General features: G+C 34.0%; 1 protein-coding gene across 2 annotated transcripts in view; it reads left to right on the top strand.

The window, feature by feature from the left end:
* The window catches only part of LOC106880614 (uncharacterized), a 77,205-nt gene extending 63,965 nt beyond the window's left edge, over positions 1-13,240 (top strand). For both annotated transcript variants that reach the window (XR_016244451.1, XM_014930633.3), the window contains 4 exons: positions 3,740-3,835; positions 4,670-4,776; positions 10,033-10,175; positions 13,039-13,240. Coding sequence is in view for 1 of the 2 variants with exons in the window: in XM_014930633.3 (XP_014786119.1) it covers positions 3,740-3,835; positions 4,670-4,776; positions 10,033-10,175; positions 13,039-13,175 (483 nt within the window). In the remaining variant the exon portion in view is untranslated. The remainder of the gene's footprint in view (positions 1-3,739; positions 3,836-4,669; positions 4,777-10,032; positions 10,176-13,038) is intronic.
* Positions 13,241-25,000: the final 11,760 nt, after the last annotated feature.

Here is a 25,000-nt window from a genome sequence, read left to right on the forward strand (position 1 = left end):
TTTTGAAGTGAATTCCATTAACCACAGTCATACCTGCACCTATTGGAGCATTCAGAACGCATACCTTTTAGTTTGGGTTACCTTGACCTAAACTCTTCATATTTTCCATAATAATTATATATATAATTACATATTTGTGTGAGAGAAAGAGAGGTAAAATAGTTAAAGTATTGGGCCATCAATGCAGTTTCAGTTTGTCCTGCTTAGATGATTTAATTCTACATATCCCCATAACCCCTGTTCATGATGATAGGAAGAAATTTGGAAAATATTCTGATTGATGATGTTGTCTTCATATGTTCAGTGATTTAATTTGCAATTTTTCATTCTGCAAAATTTTTGTTTGATAAGAATAAAGCTGTGAACTTGTGTCTGGTGGATGATTCACTCCATTCTATAGTCAAAGCTCTTCTGGAGATATCATCTAGTGTAAAACAAACTGAGCCTAAGTTATCCATCATAGAATTAAAATTTAACACTGAAAAACTAATAAAAACATAATAATTACGCAATACTCTCTCACTGTGTTCTGTGAGATATGTTCACCTCTGATGCAATAATATTTTCACCAGCAACACAATCAACTTGCCCAATTGCTACTGTCATTTTTGTGGGATTATAAAACAAGGGAGACAACCTTTCGTGATTGTTTTCATATTGACGGTTTTCAAAATTCTTGCTTCTATATAAAAACCATCTTAATTGCAAATCTTTTTATTAAAACGAACTTTTAAATAATTATTAGCTGCATAGGTCACATGTCAAACAGACCTCTGATCAGTTTTCAGTCATAAATAACCATCTTTTTTTTTTTTATCATCCTAAGAGTGTATCTACACCTTTTCACTCTCGAATTTAAACAAATGAATCTTGAATTTAAACAACTTAACTGCATTTTAAATTATATGAATTTTAATTTGAATCACACGAACTTTTATTTAAAAGAAACGAATATCAATTTAAAGTACATCACTTTAAAACTGATCAACTTTTATTTAAAAGAAGCAAAAGTTAATATAAAACAGGAGATAATCTTGCGAATGAAATTTATAAGTAAATGAAAAGGTACAGACTTTACTGCTAAAATTACAATATATTCGCCATTTTTCAGCTGATATTTCTAAAATTTCAACAGCCTCATGCAAGCACCCTTGCTGGTTATACTTAGTAATAGTTTCCATACACACATATGTACACAGCACTCTTAGTTGATCCAACTCTAATCAAGAAATGGAGACATGTTGAGATATATGTATATACATATTGCCTGTGCTCTATAATAGCAAGTAAAAATGTATGCAGGAGATCAGCTGATACCAACATCTGCGTATATGTAAATGTATTTATATACATAGAATAGCTGTACATTACTTTATCCTGTGTTGCTTATTTATACAGTTATATAATTGTACTAGTACAATTTATTTTTACAATGACATTGCAGAGTATGTATGAGATGTTGAATCTGACCAGTTTGAACATAAAAGAGGCAGAATATTTTGGCCAGATGTGGTCGGTTTAAATACTAAAGTGTTAAATGTAGCAACATATACTATCTACAACTCAGCCACTTAAAGCTATAAGTGGCTGAGTTATATATAATATATATATATTATATATTTATATTATATACTAGCAGAAATACCCGGCGTTGCCCGGGTTAAAGAGAATAATGAAATCTAAAAACGCCGTCTAGACTACGCATCATCTTTATATATAGAGATGTATATATACACACACGCACCCAAACACACGTATATATATGTATATCAATATAAATATATGAAAGTCAATGAAGTTTCGTAAAAGAAGGTGATCATGTACATACTTTCTTGCTGTTGTGATTATAACACCTCATTGTAAACTATGTTCCTTGTTTTCCCTTGTGGAGCATATACAAATAGGTTTTTTTGTTGCTGCCCACTCTTGAGCAGCCAACATACAGTTGTCCATGTGAGAAGCAGGGCTCTTCCAAGAGAAGACCAGCTACAGACAGTGTTTGACCCTGATATTTGTTTATGGACATGGCAAAAGTCACACGAAGGGGGAATTGTAGTCTTCTGAATGTAAAAGGAATGTCTGCTCCTGATGGAGTAAGAGGAATTCTTGGAATAAAGACGTCATCCCCTTTTGCACATCCAGAAAGAATGGTAGCCTCGATAACGTGTGACATCATTTTCTAAATAATGCTCATCTGTTATGTTCGGGTAAAAATTTCATCAACATCAAAAATATATGAATTTTCATGGGAGTTATGGCCGTTATGCAAAGAATATAATTTCCAAATTTCATAAAGATCCATTCAGTACTTTTGACGTAGTTTTGGATAAGAAAACAAATGACTAATGTGTGTGTTTGTGTGCATGTGTATGTGTGTGTGATGGGTGTATATATGTATAGATATCTGTATGCATGTATATATGTATATATGTGTACATATTACATGTACATCTATATATATATATATATATATATATATATATATATACACATCTACACATATGTATACATATACATGTACGTGTACATATATACGTGTACATCTATATGTATACATATACATCTCTCTCTTTTTCTCTCTCTCTTTCTCTCTCTCTCTCTTTCTCTCTCTCTCTTTCTCTCTCTCTCTTTCTCTCTTTCTCTCTCTCTCTCTCTCTGAAAGTATCTGTCATTACAGTATCGAAATGGTGTACATATGCATGTATATATATACATATACATCTCTCTCTCTCTCTCTTTCTGTCTCTCTCTTTCTCTCTTTCTGTCTCTCTCTTTCTCTCTTTCTCTCTCTGTGAAAGTATCTGTCACTACAGTATCGAAATGTGATTGTTTCAGTTAGTGGAATAGTTTCATTTTTAAAGTGAAAGTATTTGACATGAGTGTTTTTGTTTCACTTTTGACACGTAATACTTAAATAGTGGGGGAGATATTATGTTGCCGTGTACTCGAACTCTGCAAGAAGTTAATAATTTTTTTTGACTAAAACACAACTGGAACCCTAAGTAAGGCATGTGTAAAATTTGAATGAAATTGGTTGTGTAGTTCTCGAGTTTTAGGGATTCACACAGACAGACAGACAGACAGACACACATTCTCATTTTTATATATATAGATAATGTTTTCATTATGAAGTTTTAGGGGCAGTAAGGTGGGGTTATATATTCAAATTTTGAAATTGTTTGCTCAGTTGAAAATATTTGAGCCAGGAGCAGCAGTGAATAGTCTGCATGCTGATGTGAAATGATATCTTGTAATTGGAAGATAATAGCTTGTACACAGGAAGTGTGTAAACTATAATGTAGTGTTTGATGGAATAGGACACTTTAACCAGGTCTTAAAAAAAAAGTATGTATACTGCGATGAAAAGCATCAGAGTGACATCTGTTCAGGTGTATACAGCTAATGCTGATATATTTGTCTTACATTGATAATCATGACAGTCACATATTTGTTAACATTGCTAAACTAATTTCTGGGTAGCTAGAAATTTTTATTGTTTCCTTCAAACTAAAATATTCTTTATTTGAAATATTTTCTTAATAAAGAAAAAATACTCTCAAATTTTTATCATCTTGTGATTTTTTGATTAAAAAACTAATATTAGGATTTTAGTTGACAGATAGAATTTTTGTTCAATTGAAAATTTACATTTTAAAAGATACTTTGCTCAATTTTTTTTTTCCTTGATGTAAGTTATTTTTGTTATTTAACTTTGTATCTTTTTTTCTATCCATTTTAGGTTGAGATTTTAACTGGGAGGGATAAAGGGAAGCAAGGTATTGTGACTCAGATTATAAAGGAACGTAATTGGTGCTATGTAGAAGGCCTTAACTATGTAAGTATTCTCTTAATGTAATTATAAAATTATAATAATCTTCATAAAATGATGAATCCTTCAATTTTCTCACAACTTGATTGAATTCATTTAAATTCAATAGCTTAATATTAAACATCATTTTATTATTGCACCTTTCATATGTCTTTTCTTGTCCAACTAAGAATTAATTATTCAATTTTATATGAAATATGAGGCTATGGAACACAGCAAATTATTACTAACTTCTGTTGCTGGATATGTTAGAGAAGTTTCTTACTGCATTGTATATATTACACTTACATTATAATATGTATTTTCAAGCTCGGTTCCAAGGGCTATGAAAATAGTGTCAATTATACAGTAATAGGCTGTGCTTTTATAAACAAAACATTATTTATTGTGAAGTTAAATAACCTGTTAGGAAGATAGTACTGCACCAGTGAATGAACTGACACTCCTTCACTTAATTAGTTAACATGCCCCTGCCCCATCAACTTAGCCAGCACTTATTCAATCTCATATATACATTAATAAATTAAAACGTTAATACCAACTACCTTGTGCATATTTCTCCTGCCCTCCCCCCACACTTTTTATTGGATTTTCTCAATATATAGTAGGTGCTGGTGTGGTAGAGCACAGGTATGGTTGTGTGGTTTCATGATCATCCCACTGCATGGGACCTTGGGCAAGTGTCTTCTGTAGCCTTCAACCAACCAAAGCTTGTGTGAGGTGATTTGGTTAATGGAAACTGAAGGAAGCCCATCCTGTGTATATATGTATGTGTCTGTTTATATGCGAGCATGTGTCTGTGTCTATATAATCTCTTTTATATTTGTCCTCTTTTTATAGAAATACGAAGAACTGTATAAAACAGCAAAAAACCCAGGAAGTATAATCCGCAAAGAACAACCTCTTTTAGTAACGACTGAAGTATCTCTGGTGGATCCCTCTGACCAGTATGTAATCTCCTGCTGCTGCTACTACTAATATTTTCTGTTGGATTTGTGTTTGAATTTATTAAATAAGCAAAGTTAACATGATAAATTCTGTTTATTTTCAGTTTAGTGAAAACTTGGAGGATGTATTATTTGTGAACAAAGGATTATGGTGTTAGTCTACAACAGTGATTCTCAACCATTTTTTACCTATGTGGACCCCTTTGATTCTTATTTTACTCCAGTGGACCCTCACAGCCATTCTATCTTTAAAACAATCTTATTATTATTAAATATTATTAGGAATTGCATTAAAAGATTGTTAAAATATTTTGTGTAATGTTGAAGAATAAGCAATTTATTGCTCATAAATTTTAACACAAAATCTTATATGGACCCCTAAGGACCATATGGGCCCTGGTTGAGAACCACCAGTCTAGAACATGATTTACAGAATCAAATCTAAAGCTGTTATATTGAAACTTAACAAATATTAAATCTATCAATTTCAACTGTTGGAAATATCGATTCGTAAATTAGATAGGGTATTTGAGAAGATTAGAAAATACGGTTTTGAGTTAACAAGAAAAATGTAAGTTCTTTATGAAAGAAATTAAATACTTGGGCCAGATAATAGAATAAAATGGATGGAAACTGGGTCCATCCAGAGCAACTGCGATAAAAAATATACCCACGCCAAATAATGTGACTATGATACAAGTATTCTTGGATTAAGTAAATTATTATCAAATTTACATTCCCAATATACATAATGTAAGGGCCCCACTCAATGATCTGTTAAAGAAAAATACAAAATGGTATTGGACTGATAGGTGTCAGAAGGCATTTGACTAGTTAAATATTTTAACATCAAACTTATTGTTGGATGTTATATTGGCTACAGATGTGAGTGATTTTGGTGTAGGAGCCATGATTCTGCACAATATGATGATGGGGGTAAAAAGGCTATAGTCCATGCATCACAATCATTATTACCAGCTGAAAGAAACTATAGTCAGATAGAAAAGGAAGCATTAGCAATCATATTGAGTGTGAAAAAATTCAATAGATTTATTCATGGAAGAAGTTTCTGTCTACAAATGGATCATCACTCACTACTGTCAATATACGGTTCTAAAAAAGGAATACCAACACACACAGTGAATAGACTACAGCGATGGGGCACTACATCATCATCATCATTTAACGACTGTTGTCCATGCTGACATGGGTTGGATGGTTTGACCAGGGCTGGTAAGCTGGAAGGCTGCATCAGACTCCAGTCTGATTTGGCATGGTTTTCTATGGCTGGATGCCCTTCCTAACGCCAACCACTCTGAGAGTGTAATGGGTGCTTTTCAGTGCCACTAGCACGTGTGCCATTTGCGTGACACTGGTGTCTGCCACAGCTACAATTTTGCTTGGCTTGGCTTGGTAGGTCTTCTTCTCAAGTACAACATAATGCCAAAGGGCTCAGTCATTGCCTCCGTGAGGCCCAACACTCAAAAGGAACTCAACCACTTTGCTCCCATGAGGCCCAAAGCTCAAAAGGAACTCAGCCACTTATTGAATTATGACTACAAAATGGAATAGTTATTGTCAAAAAATCTAGGGCATACGGATGGTTTGTTCAGACTGATAACGAAACACTGCGAGTCATTCCAACATATGGTAATCACAGCTTTAAGAGCAGGAGAAGTAAAAAATGTAATGTGATATGTGAATTACTAGTAACCCAAGAAGACATAAAACAAAATTCGGTAACAGACAAATTCATAACAGAAGTGAAAAGAATACTGTGGTCAGGAAAAGTAAATAGGAACAGGATTTGTGCTAAACGAAACCAAGATATGAACCTATACTCAATTTGTGATAGTGTAATGATGTATGCACAGTGAGTAGTGATACCTGAAACACTACAAAAGAAAATGTTGAAGGAATTTCATGTTGGACATCCTGGTATTATGAGGATGAAAGCTTTAATGCGTAGCTATGTGTACTGGCCAAAAATGGGTAGAGAAACTGAAAATTTAGCGAATGGCTGTAGAGGATGTGCTCTAGCAGCAAAATTACAGACGATAAAAAGTGGACCTTGACCAAAAGTAGATGTTCCATGGTCAAGACTACACATTGATTTTGCTGGTCCTTTAAATAGTTCGTACTACTTAGTGGTAGTTGATAGTTTCTGTAAATGGCCAAAAATTTGTAAAGTGTAAAAATCCATCCTCCTTAACTGTGACAAATTTTTTACATGAGCTGTTTGCAAGATTTGGCATCCCAGATGTGATAGTGTCTGACAATGGAATGCAATCTGTGTCTTTTGAATTTAAAAAGTTCTTTAAAATGTTCACTGTAGAACATATAACTACAGCGCTATACCATCCCAGATCTAACAAACAAGTAGAATGCTTTGTCAATATGTTCAAGAAAGCCCTAAGAAAGTCAAATAAGGAAGTTACGGATGAGGTAGCTCTCAACAATTCTTAAGAGTAAACAATTTGACACCATATCCAAATACACCAGCAGGTATGTCACCAGTGGAGTTGATGTTTGCAAGGAAAAGAAAATCAGTTTTCAACAAATTGCTACTGGACAAGAAAAGAAAATTTGCAAGGGAAAATACAGCAAGATTTTTCAAAATTGGTGAAAAGGTGTTTGTGAGGGCATATAAGAATGGAAAACAGAGTTGGGAAGATGGTGTGATTACCAGACGCATAGGAAAAATGCTATATTTGGTAAAAAGTAGAAAGGGTGTATACAAGAGATACATGAATCAACTTAAAAAAAGATTCATTGAGAGCAAGCCCAAGAGAATGGAAGAACCAATGGAATGGTTATATGATACTTTTCAAGTATCAATGCCAATACAGGTGATTGAACCCAGCCAGGTGCACAAGCGTAAGAAAAAGAAAACATGGAGTTCTTGGAAGTGGATGCCAAACAGAAAAAATATTAACTGTGTAACTAAGAAAAAATCTCAAAAAAGAGAGGTGGGTGATATAAAAAGTATTACTATCAAAAGAATAAGTCCTGGGGTTGATTCGCTCGACTAAAGGCGGTGCTCCAGCATGGCCACAGTCAAATGACTGAAACAAGTAAAAGAGAGAGTAAAAGAGAAGCTAATTCTGTTACATGTCTTTTGTTCTAGTGAATGTTATGAGAAACAGAGTTGTTGCCCCTGGCACCAGTTTCCAATAGTGTCTGAGAATCTTCTAGCCATTTGGCAGCAGACTGTATTTAAATCTTGAGTAGAAGTTTTCTTGCATGTCACTCCATTTCAGTTTGTGTTGATGGTGACCCATACACTACTGACTCAGATAAACCATAGAACTTAGTGACCTTTTTTGATCCCTTCCTTTTCCCCACACCTTCAGATTTATGCCTGTGTCTACTTGCTGATGACATCACTTCAAGATTCTTTTCTTACTTTTCACATACAGAAAATCTTGCAACTACAATTGTACTAAAGCTAAACATTTCTAGAAAATAAAATTTTACCACTTGGTCTAAACCTGTGAATAGAGTGCAGTTTAGAAATGTTGCTCTCTTCATAAATGCTACAACATACAGTCTTTGGAAAAGCATAAGAAAACTTTCCAAATTCAAGATCAAATGTTTAGATTTCTGCATCAAAACTAGAATATATTTCAACGCTAAATACTTTGGCATTTAACATTCTACAAAGCAAAACTGTTTGCATTTCTGACATATTACACTTAGCACTTGTATCTTTGACTGCCTGTCAAAAAAGTTGGCAAGCACAGATTCAAAAATATGTTCCTGTCTAACCACCGATCTTGGGAACTAAAATGATGTGATAATAGTGTTGAGGAATTCCTCTTCATTAAATATTTTTGTGTGAAATACTCGTGTTACATAGGGGATCGTTATTATTGTCCTGTATAGACAAAATATTTTTTTTAGTGTTTCCTCAGTTTAAGTTACCCTCATTTGGTTCATCCTGATTAGAAAAGAAAATATCTTTACTCAAGTGACAACAAAATAATTGATTGAAAATTACTAATATTTACTTAAAATTTCCTTAGTGAACTAATCACTTGTTATAGACCAATGATTATAAAAGTATTTAAATACATCTTTATATATTCAACTGATCACATAACTAGAGATAATTATGCATAAACTTTTCCATATACTAATCTATGTGTCAGTGTGTATACATTTTTTTTTCTTTCTGTACCTGGAGAAAGAGACTGGGTCCATGAACCTTACAGACCCTCTAAGACTGATGAGATATCATTAATGTTATGTTTAAGCTGTTATTGGTCAATACCTGTAGGAAAGGCATGAACAGGAAGGAAATTCCAGAAAGAGAAAGGATTGGGAATAGGGGTTAGTGCAAGGAAAGATGGAGTTAGATGCACCAAGAGTGATGAGGAGGAGAGACAAGTAGGTGGTGGGTGCCTGAGTATTGGAGATGTGAGAAACAGAGGCCATTATAGTAGTCATAGAAGAGACAGCACACCTTTGGGCCAGAGACTAGAATATGTCCATTAATGATGTGATGGTAATTAGCTGAGTAGACTCTCTGGAAACAATCTGGAATGTTTGTGTGCATAATCGAAATTCAGTCCCAACTGTGGACACAGTACTTCCTTGTATTCAAATATACATTACATATGGGCATATATTCACATATACATGTACATATAACTTGGGTTTGAGAGAATTCTCATTATCTATGATATAATTGTGATGTAACACTAAAGACTAAATTTCATACCTACAAAGCAATTGTACAGAACAGAAGCTTGGATAACATACAGCTATGACAATTGGAGTAGAGTGGTTAAAATTAGGAACAGCAACATCTGTGTTCAGTCCAAACAGGTGGTTTGTCTATAAAGTTGAGCACATTTTTTTGTGGGCAGACTACACTGACTTGAACAGCTCTTCTTGGTTTTACTAGAAGACTGAGAGAAAACCTAATGCCTATTCAGATAAATGGAGAATTTTAGGTTTAACTAAACCAACAAACTATGCTTCAGAAGACTTGTAGATACTAAAAGGCAGAGGATCGTCATCATCATCATCATCATCATCATCGTCGTCGTCGTCGTCGTCGTCGTCGTCATCATCATCATCATCATCATCATCATCATCATCATCACCACACACATCTGTTTCCAAAACAAAATCAAAGAATGAAGTCTGATATTTTCTCACTACTCTTACATTTGAAAAATGTGAACAGTTGTAAGAATAATTTTATTTATTTATGTTCTCCAGTTGTTTAAAAGTTCTCTGAATTTGCAGGAAACCTACCAAAGTAGTGTGGCGGTATACTGAAGAAGGAGAGAAAGTTCGAGTGTCTGAAAGGACTGGTCGGATAATTCCATTGTCTCGTATAGCACGGAATGAAGATCCTGAGGATGGTGTTGTTAAAATTGATTATAAAGGTATGTATCTTCTTTAACAAGCATTCCTTGATTATCATTCAAGAGAAAAAAAAAAAGAAGGAAAATGGACCAATGGAAAAATAATTCCTCTGAAACTCTGAGCCCTTTAGCATTCAGATTACTCTCTCAAATGCAATGCTTATTTATTCACATTACTTTGAATTAATCATGCAGAGACTTTCATGATGTGGTTGCTCACATTCAGAATGACATTATAGGATAGGTATGAGAGACCAGATCTGGCCAGTTTTAACTATTAGAATATTTAGGCAGGATATGGCCAGTTTAAACACTAAAGGGTTAAACCAAAAACCTACAAATATTAATATTCAGGCTTCTTAATATTCTCTTGTGTGAAACTTTAACATAATATTGTTTAGCCTCTGCTCAGCCATAGTTTAAACAGAATCATGATTATAGACATTCCATCCATCAGTATCTTACGTTTTTTCCAATGTGTTGGTAACTTAGGAACACATTATCCAGTGTTTCCTAATCGTAGATATTTAGCTGCTGTTTCTATCAGGTCAAGAGACCATACAAAGGCTCTCTTATTGGGCTGTATAAAGTGCTTATAGCCCTAGGTCTCCCAAGTAGTCACTCATTTAAGTATTAGCTATGTTCAATGTTGCTTAACTTCAGTTGTTGAATGAGAATCATTGTTTTCAATTTGCTGCAAACAGGACATGTTTTACAATAGTTTTATGACTGTGCCTGGTGGAGGGAAGAAGTTTGTAAGTCCTTTGATTCTACTGATTAAAGGCTATTCTAAAGGTATACAGCATTAGATGTTGGCAAGAAAGACTTACAGGTTTACAGTTGTTTGGTTCTCACTTAATTTCTAGGCCAGTCTTGATTGAGCAAACCTCTGATCAAAGGTACTCCACAGGGATTGTTCCATCTTTTTAACCCTTTTGATAACAACCTGCCTAATACCACCCCAAGTTATATGATACAAAAATCATGTTTTTAAAATGATTTAGATTATCATTTTCCATCAAAATCTCATCTTAACCCTTTTGATACCAACCTACCTGAAGTTACTACTAGTTCCATGATAAAGACTTCTGGTTTTAAAGTAATTTTAGTTAAAATCTTCCACCATAATTCCAGGTTAATTTATGTTCCAAACACAGCTTAATAGTGACAATCAATTGAGTAAATTTTTCTTTGTTTTAAAAATTAATTGAAACAAAGTATATTTCAACAGAAATATGGCGATGAAAGGTTTAATATATACTCTAAACACCAGCTTAACAGTAACAAAGTTATTTTATTGAAAATAAAGACAGTTTATTTCAGTGGTAATATGGTAACATAGAAAATTGTATTATCCAATGTGTTTTTCCTCCCCTACATCTTTTAAGATGATAAAATGTGATTTGGGAGAATATGAAACTGTTAATTCTAGCTAGCTAAGTGACTGCAAGAAGTTCCCTCATTTGACTTGTACTGACAGTTGTTTGTTTGAGTATAATATGATATGATACCTTAATCAACATTCCTCTTTATATATGCTTGCTTCATGCTCTTGCCTGATGGGGCTGGGGTCATCCCAGGTTAGTAGTCCCAGAGATGTCATTATACATAGAGCCAACCAGGTCTATCAGTGCTCTCCATTGCTGGCAGTCCTGTGCCAGCCTCTCTGCATCCTCCAAGGTGACATTGAGCCTCTTGGAGATCTTCCCCAACCATGTCCAGCCATTTGGCCTGCCATGAGGCCTCTTCTAACCTGCAGCAGCTTGTCAAATGAGAGTAAAGTGCTGGTAGGATGATTTAGTGGGAGATGGAGGACATGTTCATACCAGCTCATATGATGGACAGCTATGATATGTCCATGCTGGCTGATGTGTGTGTGCACGCAGTTCTCTGTCAGATATGTGATGATACCATCTGATGTTCTTGATGACTCTCAGGGCTCTACTATCAAAGCCATCAATCCTCTTTGCTGGGGTCTTTGAGAGAGACCACCTTTCTGCTTCATACACATATATCTGTATTAAAGAAATATACCAGAACATTAAATGAAATGTGGTGGTATTGAAAATTTAGCTATTCAAGAAAAGTACTACTCATAAATTAAATTAGAAAAAAAATTATTCTCATGCAGAGAATGAAGAAATTGGGTTTTTTTTTTTTTGAGTAAAGATTGTTTGCCAACATAACATGGCAGTCCTGGTTTAGGACGAATGTTGCTGTAATTTAGTCCCAGGAGACATTGTCTCCAGCTGGCTATACGACACAATCTGTGTCCTTATATTTTCGAACAAGGGAATCCAGCACCCCCACTCAGCACAAAACAGTATCTGTGTATCACAATTTCCAGGTTATTTCCCTTCATCAGCACAGAATAATTGTTCGGCTAGAGGTGGTGCTGCAAAATTCCAGTTCAAAATATATAGTTTTCAAAGTGACAACTAGTCACTGATCTGTAAATTAGAAAATTACTATTTTTAAATCTCACAACAAGAGATATTCAGCAACAGTACTTTTCTAATTTATAGATCAGTGACTAGTTGTCACTTTGAAAACTATATATTTCGAACTGGAATTTGACAGCGCCACCCCTAGTTGAATAATTATTCTGTGCTGATGAAGCGAAATAACCCAGAAAACGCGATACACAGATATTGTTTTGAGCTGAGTAGGGATGCTAGATTCCCTTGTTTGAAAATATAAGGACACAGATCGTATCGTATAGCCAGCTGGAGACGATGTCTCCTGGGGCTAAATTACAGCAACATTTGTCCTAAACCAGAACTGCTATGTTATGTTGGCAAACAATCTTTACTCCAAAGTACTATTGCTGAATATCTCTCGCTGTGAGATTTACAAATAGTAATGTTTATTTTTTCTTTTACAGAAACTGCAAAGGACTGTACCAAAGAAGTTGTAACCAAAATTACATTTCAACCCAAATTGATGACCTTTGAAGAAGATTTGATGCAACAATATGGTATTAAAGAAGATAGAAAACGAGCTCCCACTTATAGATATTGAGGACTAATTGATTTTGTTGATTGAAACTTATAGTTGATCTTCTTAAAATAAATATGAAAATGTTATACTTTTGCTTTAATTACTTTTGCTAAATTACTTTGTGTTGAATCACTGGTCATTATATATATTTTTATGTAGCTGCAGTTTTATAAGACTGAAAATGTAGCTTGTGATTGAAATACAGTACACTGACTGAGTAATAGTTGTTCTGTGAGTGTTGACTTGTGATTCATAGCTGTTCTATGAGTATTAATTCATGACCAATAGCTATGTTGTGAGTGTTGACTCATGATTGATAGCTGTGCTGTGAGTTGAAGCTTTGTTGGTAATCCTGACATCAACTTAATTCCCAAGTTTCTATTTTAGATAGAAATTAAATGAATTATTGACTTGGCATCAAACATATTTTTAGTGAAATCTCTGTAGCAGTGTCTTTTAAAATTTTGGTATACAATCAATTAAATAGTTTTTGAAATTGTGATGTTCAATTAATATTGGATTCAAATTTTGGCACAAAGCCAGCTAGTTTTGGGGAGGGAGGGGCTAAGTCAATTAAGTAGACCCCAGTGTTCAACTAGCATTTATTTTATTAACCCCAAAAAGATGAAAGATAAAGTTGACCTTGACGGAATTTGAACTCAGAATGTGAAAACAGATGAAATACCACTAAACAGTTTGCCTGGTGTGCTAACAATTCTACCAGTTCACCACCTTATATTCAGTTAATATTGTTATAGAATTTGTTATACTGAATTTTTGATAGAAAAAGAAGTAAAAAAAATATTTAGGAAAGATTCTGAAATTTTTGACTTTATAAGAATTTTTATAAACTATTGAGAGAATATGATATAATTCTTTTTTGGAATAGTGAATCTCAAAGCACATATCAAGGTATAAATAACAACATATAAATACTTTGAAAAACCTTTTCTTTCTCAAAGAATTTTTCAACTCCATATTTACATGTTATTATTTATAGTTTTATGTGTGCTTTGAGATCCACTACTCAAAAACAGGATTATTTTTAAAATTATATTTTTTATCACATTATTAACTGGCAGAAAACAATTAAATGATAATGTAGAAAAATGGTTAGAGCAAGAAAAAATAAAAGCAGAGGTGATAATTTAAAATAAATAGTGTTAACTATTTATTTCAAAATTCAAATATGCTGATTGACAGAAGTTAAGAAAATATTAGACTCCATCAACATGCTGAAAATGGGCAGGAAATAGACTCCATCAACTGCCAAGGGATCAGGCTAAAAGTAGTAGATAGCTTCTGTTAATCTAGGTGACCAAGTTAGTAGTGGAGGTGGACGAAGTCAGCTGAGTAAAGAAGTGGCGATCTCTAACTGGAGGGAACCTGTGGTAGAGATTGGCCCAGGAAGACATGGAACAAGGTGGCGAAGCATGATTTGAACTTTGAGGCTCACAGAAGCAATGACTAGTGACTGAGACCTTTGGCGATGTGCTGTGCTTGAGAGGACCTGTCAAGCCAAGTGCACCTGTGCTGGTGGCATATAAAGAACACCTTTCCAAGCGTTGGACCTCATGGAGACAAAGTACTGAGTTCCTTTCGAGTGTTGGGCCTCGCGGAGGCAATAACAGACCTTTGACATTATGTTGGGCTTGAGAAGAAGACCCATCAAGTTGTGACAGATACTGGTGCCACGCAATTAGCACTCGTACTGGTGACATGTAAAAGCACCCTCGTGTCACGCAAATGGCATCCATGCTGGTGGCATGTAAAAGCACCCATTACACTCTCAGAGTGGTTGGCATTAGGAAGGGCATCCAGCTGTAGAAAACCATGCGAAATCAGACTGGAATCTGGTGCAGCGTTCCAGCTTGGTCAAACTGTCCAACCCATGCCAACATGGATGACGGACGTTAAATGATGACATTGAAGTTATTTTATTTATTATATCATTGAAACAAAAATATTAAGACAAATTATTTTTATAACCTTAAAATTAAGATTAAAAAGAAAATTATTATGGCTGTGCAATGCTGCAAGAATCAAAGTCAGCAATCTATACATACCCTCAAATGCTCCTTTGGATGAAATCTAATAATGAGATCCTATGTTCACTTCAAGTGTGCAAGAACGTATTAAGAATGTATGTACACATGGTTTTTGTTTTTTATTATTATTCCAGATTTATGAGGATTTATGCCCCCTTAATCTTTCTCTTTTGCATTGTTGCTTAATACAAAAGACTCAGTGTTTTAAGATTTTGTTTAACAAGTGAAATCATAAAAACTGTTATTTACCTTGTGTCAAGTGATCTACTGCTACTCTCTCTCTCTAAACTCTAAACCTAGTGTACATGTATGACAGATTGCTAGTGTATCAAAAGAAAAGATAGGCATAAGAGGAATTAGCCGTAGTGTCCAAGAAAGAAGACCATGCTGGTTTGGTCATGTAATATGTATGGACTAGGACCACAGTCACCTCTATTCCATCTAACCATCTCTCTTCACCTTATGAAATTTTTACCTCTATCCTTTCCCTACCTACTCACTTAGTCCAATCCTCTATATCACTTCATCTATATTCCCCCACTCCATTATACCTGGAGGGTATGTCCTGACATATCCACCGCCATCTCTCCCATTCTCTCCATCTCTGTCCTTCTTTCTCTCCTGTCTCCAACTGGGATATCCTTGTATCTCTTCTACAACAAGACACCTATCTCTATCCCTCTATTATTCTTTTAACCTCTCATCAACTGACACAAAACCACCTCTTTCAATATATGGTATCCAGCCATAGAAACTATGTCAAAACAGAAAATAGAGTTTAGCACAGCCCTGTGGCTTGCCAGCTCCTGTTAAACCATCAAACCAATGCTAGCATGGAGAACAGATGTTAAATCATGATGATGATTGTTAGGGCTAAATATGAAGAAAAGCTTGTGTTTGTGTTAGAATAAATTGAACAAATTTAGATATTAGTATCAATTGATGACTGTATTTTACAGTTGGTTCTCTATGGTTTTTACTTATGAAATCTGATCAACAGACTGCTGCTGACCTGATATTGAGCACCTTCTGTTGCATGTCTGTCATACGTAGCCCTCTTCATCTGCAGTTTTAAGCATTGAGATCTGTTGTAATCATCATCTGCTTTTTCCACTGTTGGAGCCTTTGGGGGTTCATCACGCTTTGTCTGGGTCCTCATCCATATCTGATCAACAGACTGCTGCTGACCTGATATTGAGCACCTTCTGTTGCATGTCTGTCATACGTAGCCCTCTTCATCTGCAGTTTTAAGCATTGAGATCTGTTGTAATCATCATCTGCTTTTTCCACTGTTGGAGCCTTTGGGGGTTCATCACGCTTTGTCTGGGTCCTCATCTTTGATCTTGCCGCCAAGGGTGACCCTACTGAGACTTCAGAACTCTGGATGGCATTTCTCTCAGAGACATTGCTCCACACAAGCCCCTCCATCACAACAGGAAGCGACCATCCTGCAAGTCTCATTCTATATGTGCTGCAGAGGAATGTCATGAAATCAAGTGTATGGGTCACTTCCTGCCAAGTTGAGTCCACTTTAACCCTTTAGCATTTAAAGCAGCCATATCCAGCTCAAATATTCCATCCACTGGCTAGATCTAGCCTCTCACACCTAGCCCATAATGTCATTCTAAAAATTAACAATCACATCTTTGAAATCTCAAAGCTACAAAGTAATAAATGGATGAATTTTTAAAAATGTGAATAAATAAGCATTGCATTTGACAGAAGAATCTGAATGCTAAAGAGTTAAACAAAATCTTGCCATTGGCACTTTCTCTACAATGGTAACAACAATGTCTGATCAACTGTTTTTCTGTCTCTAATATCTGTATAACCACGTGCAAAATCTCTTTTTGTCTGCTACAGAACAAAATCCTCTCTACTGACAACATATGGTTCTTTTAGCTTTTCCTTGTTTTAGTCATTGGAAAGCTCCTAGTTGAACAAATTGACCTTGAAGGGCTTCTAGTTGAACAAATTGATCCCAGTACTTATTTTCAAAGTCTGGTACTTATTCTGTTGGTTTCTTTTGCCAAACTGCTAAATTACTGGGACATAAACAAACCAACACCAAGCAGTGGTGGGAAACAAACACAAGACATGCACACATGCATATAAACATAGGTAAAACAAGGATAAAGGCTCCCTTCAGTCATGAATGACCATGGGATTGCACCTAGAAATTTCCCCTTCGAGGCATAAGTTCAGGTTACGTTGTTTATATATATATAAAAGAGTTTGTATGTGTGTGTGTGTCTTTGTTCCTTAAGCATTCCAAAACCAAGTTGCCATTTGTGACATATGGGGTATCAAAAGATTCAGTAAGCTTTGTAAGCTTTTGGCTACCAACTAAACTATATTTTCATTCACTTATTTTCATTACAAAAATTTAGGATTATCATTTTTCTTTTAGTCACCTATTGTAAACGACATCTTTTACCACCATCTCAACAACGATGACGTCACATTTTCTATATGTGTTCGAGTGTTCATTACGTACATTAGGCTGATGACTGACAAGTATATATGTGTGATGGTGTTTGTGTCTGTCAGTATACATACATTTTTGTGACGACTGACACTCACACAGGGACAGAGATAGACTTGAGGTGTGTGTTAATGTATGTCTGTGTGTGTGTGTCTTAGTATATGTATGTGACTTCCCCCCACTCACCCACTCAACAGTGAAACACACTGATATAGAAAGTGAAAATAGTTTCACACTTTCAATTTCAACCAAAATTACAGTGTTCGATTACAAGACTGATGATAGGTGAATAATGAAAGTAATGTTTCTCTGAATTGGTCACATCTGTATTATAATAAAGAAAGTTGCTTAGGTGATCTTTCATTTTGACTTGCAGAGCTGTCATCTGCATTTGTTAATTTCCGTAAAATCTTTTTATTTATTTACTTTTGTTTTAAAGTGAACAAGAGGAGAAAATGAAAGATGTATGTATATGTATATGAAATGGACGTGTGAGAGAGAGAGAGAGGAAGGGAGAAAGAGAGTGACTGAAGGGGTGTATTGTCATGTATACATACATACAGCAATACATCTGAATACATCTTTTTTGTATGTACATGTGCATGTGAGAGAGAGTGAGTGAATGTGTGTTCTCATGTATGTGTAAGTGACACTTACTCACTTACACACACACATACACAGACGTTCATTTCATATATACGTTCATACATTTTTCACTTTCTCCTCTCTTTCACTCTAAAACAAAAGTAAGTAAATAAAAACTTTTTATTGAAATTAAGGAACAAAACAGCTGATTCAGATGACAGTTTGTTGACAACTTTGAGAGTTATAACGAAACATAGCCACTGCTTATTATCTATCTATGTTTTTCACTCAACTATGTTTTTCACCCAACAACTCTTTTCTTCAACTTAAATAACCTCAGTAACTATGTGGGTTGCACAATTTTGAGGTCATTTTCGGACAATATTTCAATTTGCTTCTAATGTTTCACTTTCGTCCGATGTTCCATGCATGCATAGAATTCTACTTGAACAAACATTTATGAAAATGTACACATAAATATTGTATTGAAATAAGCATTAAAAGACATCCATTTCTCTATATGTTATGAGGAAATACAGTCACTCTCTCTCTCTCTCTCACGCACATGTCTTTAAGAGATCTTTATCTTTATCTGATTCTCTGAGTCTTAAAATGAATCTGCCTTTCTTTTATAAATCTTCAGATATAACTGCAAATTTTCTTGGCAAGCAGTTACCAACATTTTGATAACACAAACCAATAGAATTGGTGGTGAATAATAGTGATCTCAGTGCTTTTAGAGATAATTCCATGCAATATTTCAAAATATGGATCTGCCTGGTTACCCTTCAAGAGTCAATTTCCTGAGCCATTTGTGGATCACTCTTACTTAATCTTCAGAACAATATTCATTAGTGTGAGGAAAGTGGATAACTGGCACTTCCAATGTTAATAAAACTAACTGAAGCTATCGTTGCAGGTCATACCCAAATGTAGAGTAGAAAAGCAATTAGAATTTCATTGCTGATACCTACTTAGTCAGTTGACTCCCTTCATAAAGTTGAATATTGGCTGCAAAAATTCAGACTACTTTCACATTGATCATGGATGACTATTTGACTGAAATTGTAGTATCATACTTTTCTTGGTAGAGTTTAAAGACTCTTAATTTGGAGATTACAATTTAAACAAACCAGCAAGGAAACCTCTACACAGGCATTCTACTGCTTAGAATTCATGGCTAAACTTTCCTTCAATTACACCATATCATCTTAGAAAAAGGAAGGATACATTGAATAATATTGTCTTAGATACACTGTCTTGATAGGATTGTCAAGGGTAAAATACTTTTTATTTATTATTGATTATTAAATTTTGACACCATTCTACACTCTCTGAGTGGTTGGCGTTAGGAAGGGCATCCAGCTGTAGAAACACTGCCAAATCAGACTGGAGCCTGGTGTTGCCATCCGGTTTCACCAGTCCTCAGTCAAATCGTCCAACCCATGCTAGCATGGAAAGCGGACGTTAAACGATGATGATGATGATGATGATTCTGTAAGGGTGTATGAATAGAATAGAAAAAAAAAAAATCAGGCAAAAACTTGATAACCAAAAAGTTATCAGTTTGTCTTAAGATATTCAAAAACATTTGTGCTTTAATTTGTTATGAAATTACATATAATTAGATAATTATATTCTAATTATTTTAGAAATAACATGCTTCTATTAGCTGGCATTGAATTCCAGAAAAATGGAGTGGTATATTCAAAAGTTTCACTAAAGGAATAATTGCTGAATCAGGCCTGAGACTCTGTGATATAAAAGCTGCAGGAGCTAAACTTAAAAGTTCTTTGAAATATTTTGAGGCAGCACCAAATGCATACTTTGAATTTTATTTGAAAATAAATAGATGACTAATGAATTTCTATTAATGCTGGTGTAACATGTTCAAATCTGCATAGTATTTTAATAAAGCAAACACAATCCTGTTTTGTTATTTCTAATCAAAATAACATTGCAATAGTCTATTTCTGCAATAGCTATTGCAATAATCAAAATAACAAATAAAATCAGTGAATCAAATGTTTTATATTTTCTTCCTTCATGATAAACATCTCTTATGAATATTGCTTATGTGAACTTGACCCTTTACAGCATTCAGATTACTGTCGAATATAATGCCTATTTTTATTCACATTATTTTTAATTAATTGTACATGATTTCAGGTTGTTTATTTTGAAAATGACATTAAAGGGTAGATGTGAGAGGCTGGATCTGGTCAGTTTTGAACATAAAACAGGTAGAATATTTGGGCCGGATATGGCCAGTTGAAATGCTAAAGGGTTAAAAATTCCAGTTGAAATGCTAAAGGGTTAAAAATTCAAGTATCTGTCAAGAGTTATCCCTAAAATTTGGTAAGAAGTATAAATAAGGTCCAAATATTTTTATTGTAGATAATATGGTGTTTATATTATGATGCAAACCCCTCAAGAACACATCTCACTTTTATTTGTGATTAATTTCAGTTTGTTGAATGTGAACCATTCTAAGATGTAATTCAAGTGAATTGACATTAGCAAAATTTAATTATGCATGCTCTGGATATAAAGGTGTACCTTCTACATAAACCTGGTGTTTTACGCTAGAGATACAAAAGATATTTGATAATGAAGTGATAAATAAGGAATGCAACAAAGAGTCAAGTACTGAACCCTGTGGTGAAATACCATTGCTCTTTCAGAAGAGGCATCAACATGTACAACTGGCATCTTCCTGTATGGTAAGATCAGAACCAAATACCTAAGACATTGTGAAAGCCAAAGTGTGACTGAAAACAAGGAATAAGGATGCGATGTTGTGATCAACTATATCAATTGCTGCACTTAAAGAAAATTATTAGGTTGTCAAGAAAGTTCTTGCAGAATTTTAAATTTTGGTTTTAAATGATGTATTTTCAAATTAATTTTCATTAAATTACTTTGACTTTATATATCATTTTAAAGCCCATTTTTCACTCTAATTGTGTTACTCTTTTTCTTTTTGAATAATTAGGCCATTTTTTCTGGAACATTGAATACAACATAGACAAAAAGCAAATTTGCACAATTTTCTTATTCCAGTTCAAGCTAGGTCAAAAAGCTGCTGTGACAGCTTGCAATATCAACAATGCGTTTGACCCATGAACAACTAATGAACATACAGCACAATGGTGGTTCGAGAAATTTCATAGCAGTGACGAGAGTCTTGAAGATGACAAGCAAGTGGTCGGCCATCAGATGTTGACAATGATCAACTAAGAGCCTTAGTCGAAGCCAATCCACGCACAACTGTTCAAGTACTTGCTTCTGAATTAGACGTAATGTATACAACAATTTCCAACCACTTGAAAGAGATTGGAAAAACAAAAGTATTTGAGAAATGGGTGCCGCAGGAATTGAACGACAGCCAAAAAAATACACCATTTTGAAATGTAGTCTTCCCTTCTTTTATAAAACTACCCGTTTCTTGACCAGATTGTGACTTGCGATGAAAAGTGGATTCTTTATGACAACCGACGATGCTCAGCTCAGTGGTTGGACACTGACGAAGCTCCACGGCACTTCCTGAAGCCAAAGTTGCACCAAAAAAAGGTGATGGTGTTTAGTGGTCTGCAGCCGGTCTCATCCAGCACAGCTTTTTGAAACCATTATAGTGAAGAAGTACTGTCAGCAAAAGGATGAAATGCATAAGAAACTCCGACAACAACATCCAGCATTGGTCAATAGAAAAGGAACAATTTTTCTCCACGAAAACGCTTGACCACACGTCGCACAACTGACCCTGCAGAAGTTGAACGAATTGAGCTACGAAACTCTGCCTCCTCCACCATACTTACCAGACCTCTTGCCTACCGACTACCACTTTTTCATGCATCTCGACAACTTCCTGCATGAGAAATGCTTCAAAAACCAAGATGATGCCAAACACGCCTTCAACAACTTCATTGCCACCAGAATGCAGGATTTTGACACTACTGACATAAATAAACTTGTTTCACGTTGGCAAAAGTGTGTTGATTCTGATGGTGTTTTGCAGCTCTGAGCTGAAACTATAGAAAAAAAGTTTTGTTTGAGCCGAGATATGTGCATCTCAAGTTAAAGATTAAAAACCGCAAGAACTTTCTTGACAACCTAATACAATTGATAGCTTACTATTATCAGATGGCTAATTCAGGGTCATTGGCAAGTGCTATGTCAATTGAAAAACCAATCCTATATGCTGATTGATCAGGTGACTGAAATGAATTCATTTGTAAATAATTCTGTACACAATATGTTGCTAGAATTGACCTGAGGCTAAAATGTTTTGAAATTTTTCAAGTAGCTAAATTGTAGTGTCAAGCATGTTTGTGTGGTTAAGAGGTTTTGCTTTGCAACCTTGTGTTTCTGAGCATGATTCAACTGATTGATCCCTTGAGTAAGTATCTACTAGCATAGCCTCAACTTGATCAATGTTTTGTAAATAAAGTTTAGTATATAGAAACTGTGTTAAAACCTGTTATGTTTGTGTCTAAGTGCTCTGCTATGTGTTGAACTTCATACCACACAAATTGTTTCAAACTGGGGTGGTGAAGGGGGGAGTGAAAAAATTTCAAACTCTTTTCTTTTTTTTCTTTGTGAAAAGATGCCTCCTATCATTCTAAAGACTTTGGTGAAAAACACTGGAAAAATCCCTGTCAAAACAGAGAAATTCCAACTTATGTGGGCTGTCTGATCCAAAACTCTGTTTTCTAGAAACTCCTACCCCGTTCCCCTTCCAAAAATTTTGTCTACAAATTTCTTTGTAATCGTAATCTATGCCATTTGAAAGGTATTTGTATAAAATTTCATTAAAAAATACCTATTTTCCAGAAAGTTATGAGCAGGAAAATCTCAGGTCCTGTGAATTTTCTGAAACTCTTCTCCCCAACCCTCGGAAAATTTTTTCCAACAAATCTTTACATAGACTCAACCTACAAGACATAAGAGATTATTTGGTGAAAGTTTTGTTAAAAAGTATCCATTTTTCTGGAAGTTATGAGGCAACAAAGTCTGCAGGGTATTAAACTGTAGTTATGCCTTTTTCAATAAAAAGTTAACGTTAACTTCTGTTACATTTTCAAAGAATTAATGGATTAATGATTAATGAAGTTAACTTTTTGGTTAATAGATTAACAATTAACAAAGTTAACTTTTCAATTAATGATACCCACTTCTGTATATACACACACACACACGTACATATATATATATATATATATATATATATATATATATATATATATATATATATATATATAAAGTTTAACCTTTTATTCTTAATAATTTTTTCTTTCCTAATTTTTTCATTCATAATTTTTTCCATTCATAATTTTTTCATTCATATTTTTTATTATTACGTTTGTAGAAATAAATAATCTTGTATTTTTCTATTATTCAATTGATCTTTAATCATAATTAAATAAACGTCTTTAGCTTTAAATAGTATAGCTTTAACTATTACACCGGTTAAATATGTACTAATTTTATCTTCATTATTATTTTAAACTTAAACTTCGTTCAACTTGTATTTAAAACAATGATAATTTAAAACAATGATAATTTAGGTAAGATGTTTTTTGTATATAATATACATGTTATTATTATGGATGAAGGGATGATTATTGAATGGTTATTATTTTGATATTATGATATTTTTTAAATAATTTTTCTATCTTTATATAATAAGTATATCATATTAATTCATTTGGTACTTATTGTTGGTTGAGATATATATCTAATTATTGTTCTACTTACGATCTGACGAGTAGCTATATTTTTGAATAGAACTTATTTTAGATAATTTCAATTGATTTTAATCGATTTAAATTTCTTTTCTATTTGAAAATTGGTTATGAAACACGTGTAATCTTTTTATTATATTTATCTTATGATATTTACTTTACTTTATATTATACTCATTTATTGTGCTTTTAATTATTAATTTTTCTATATGTGATAGTGGATTTTCATCGATGAGTTCTTGAAAATTGGTTATTTTCCCTAAAACTATATATATTTTATATATACTTTATCTATAAGGCTCAATTTAATTTTTTATAAATTGATTTTAATTGAGTTTTTTACCTGTAATTTTGGATTTTGTCCCTAATAATATTATTATATATATATATATATATAAAGGAGGCCACGATGTGGACTGCCAATGTGCTAGAAGAAGATCACATGTCATGTGTCTACTAAGACTGGATAATTCTCAAAGGGAATTTACATTTATAATTATAATAAGGGGGTTGTGAATGATTACAACACCAGTCTGCGAGAAATAGACCCCAAATGGTCTATGACCCACTTATGTTTGGTATGTTAACACTGATGATCGGAAAGGATTTTAACTCAAACCGTGACATTTATGGATATGGTTCTATCCAAATTATTTTATAAATCCTTGCTATCTATTTTCCTTACTTACAACCTTGTGTAGTGGAGTAATAATTTAAGTGGTTCATAGACCATTTGGAGTCTATTTCTAGTAGCCTGGTGTTGTAATCATTCAATACCTTTATTATAATTTTAATATAAACTAACGATTATGGTATTTTTAGTATGCTGGCCACTGATAAATCATTAAAGAATGACTTTATCCTAATTATGTATAAATATATATATATACATGAGTGAGTGGACAAACAAAAGAAAAAGGCACTCAACACTTTTAGTTGGAGTTACATGTATAAGTAAATATTTAACTGTTTGATATGTTCCTA

This window comes from Octopus bimaculoides, chromosome 15 (assembly GCF_046866305.1).
Source record: "Octopus bimaculoides isolate indiv1 chromosome 15, ASM4686630v1, whole genome shotgun sequence".
NCBI classification, from domain to species: domain Eukaryota; kingdom Metazoa; phylum Mollusca; class Cephalopoda; order Octopoda; family Octopodidae; genus Octopus; species Octopus bimaculoides.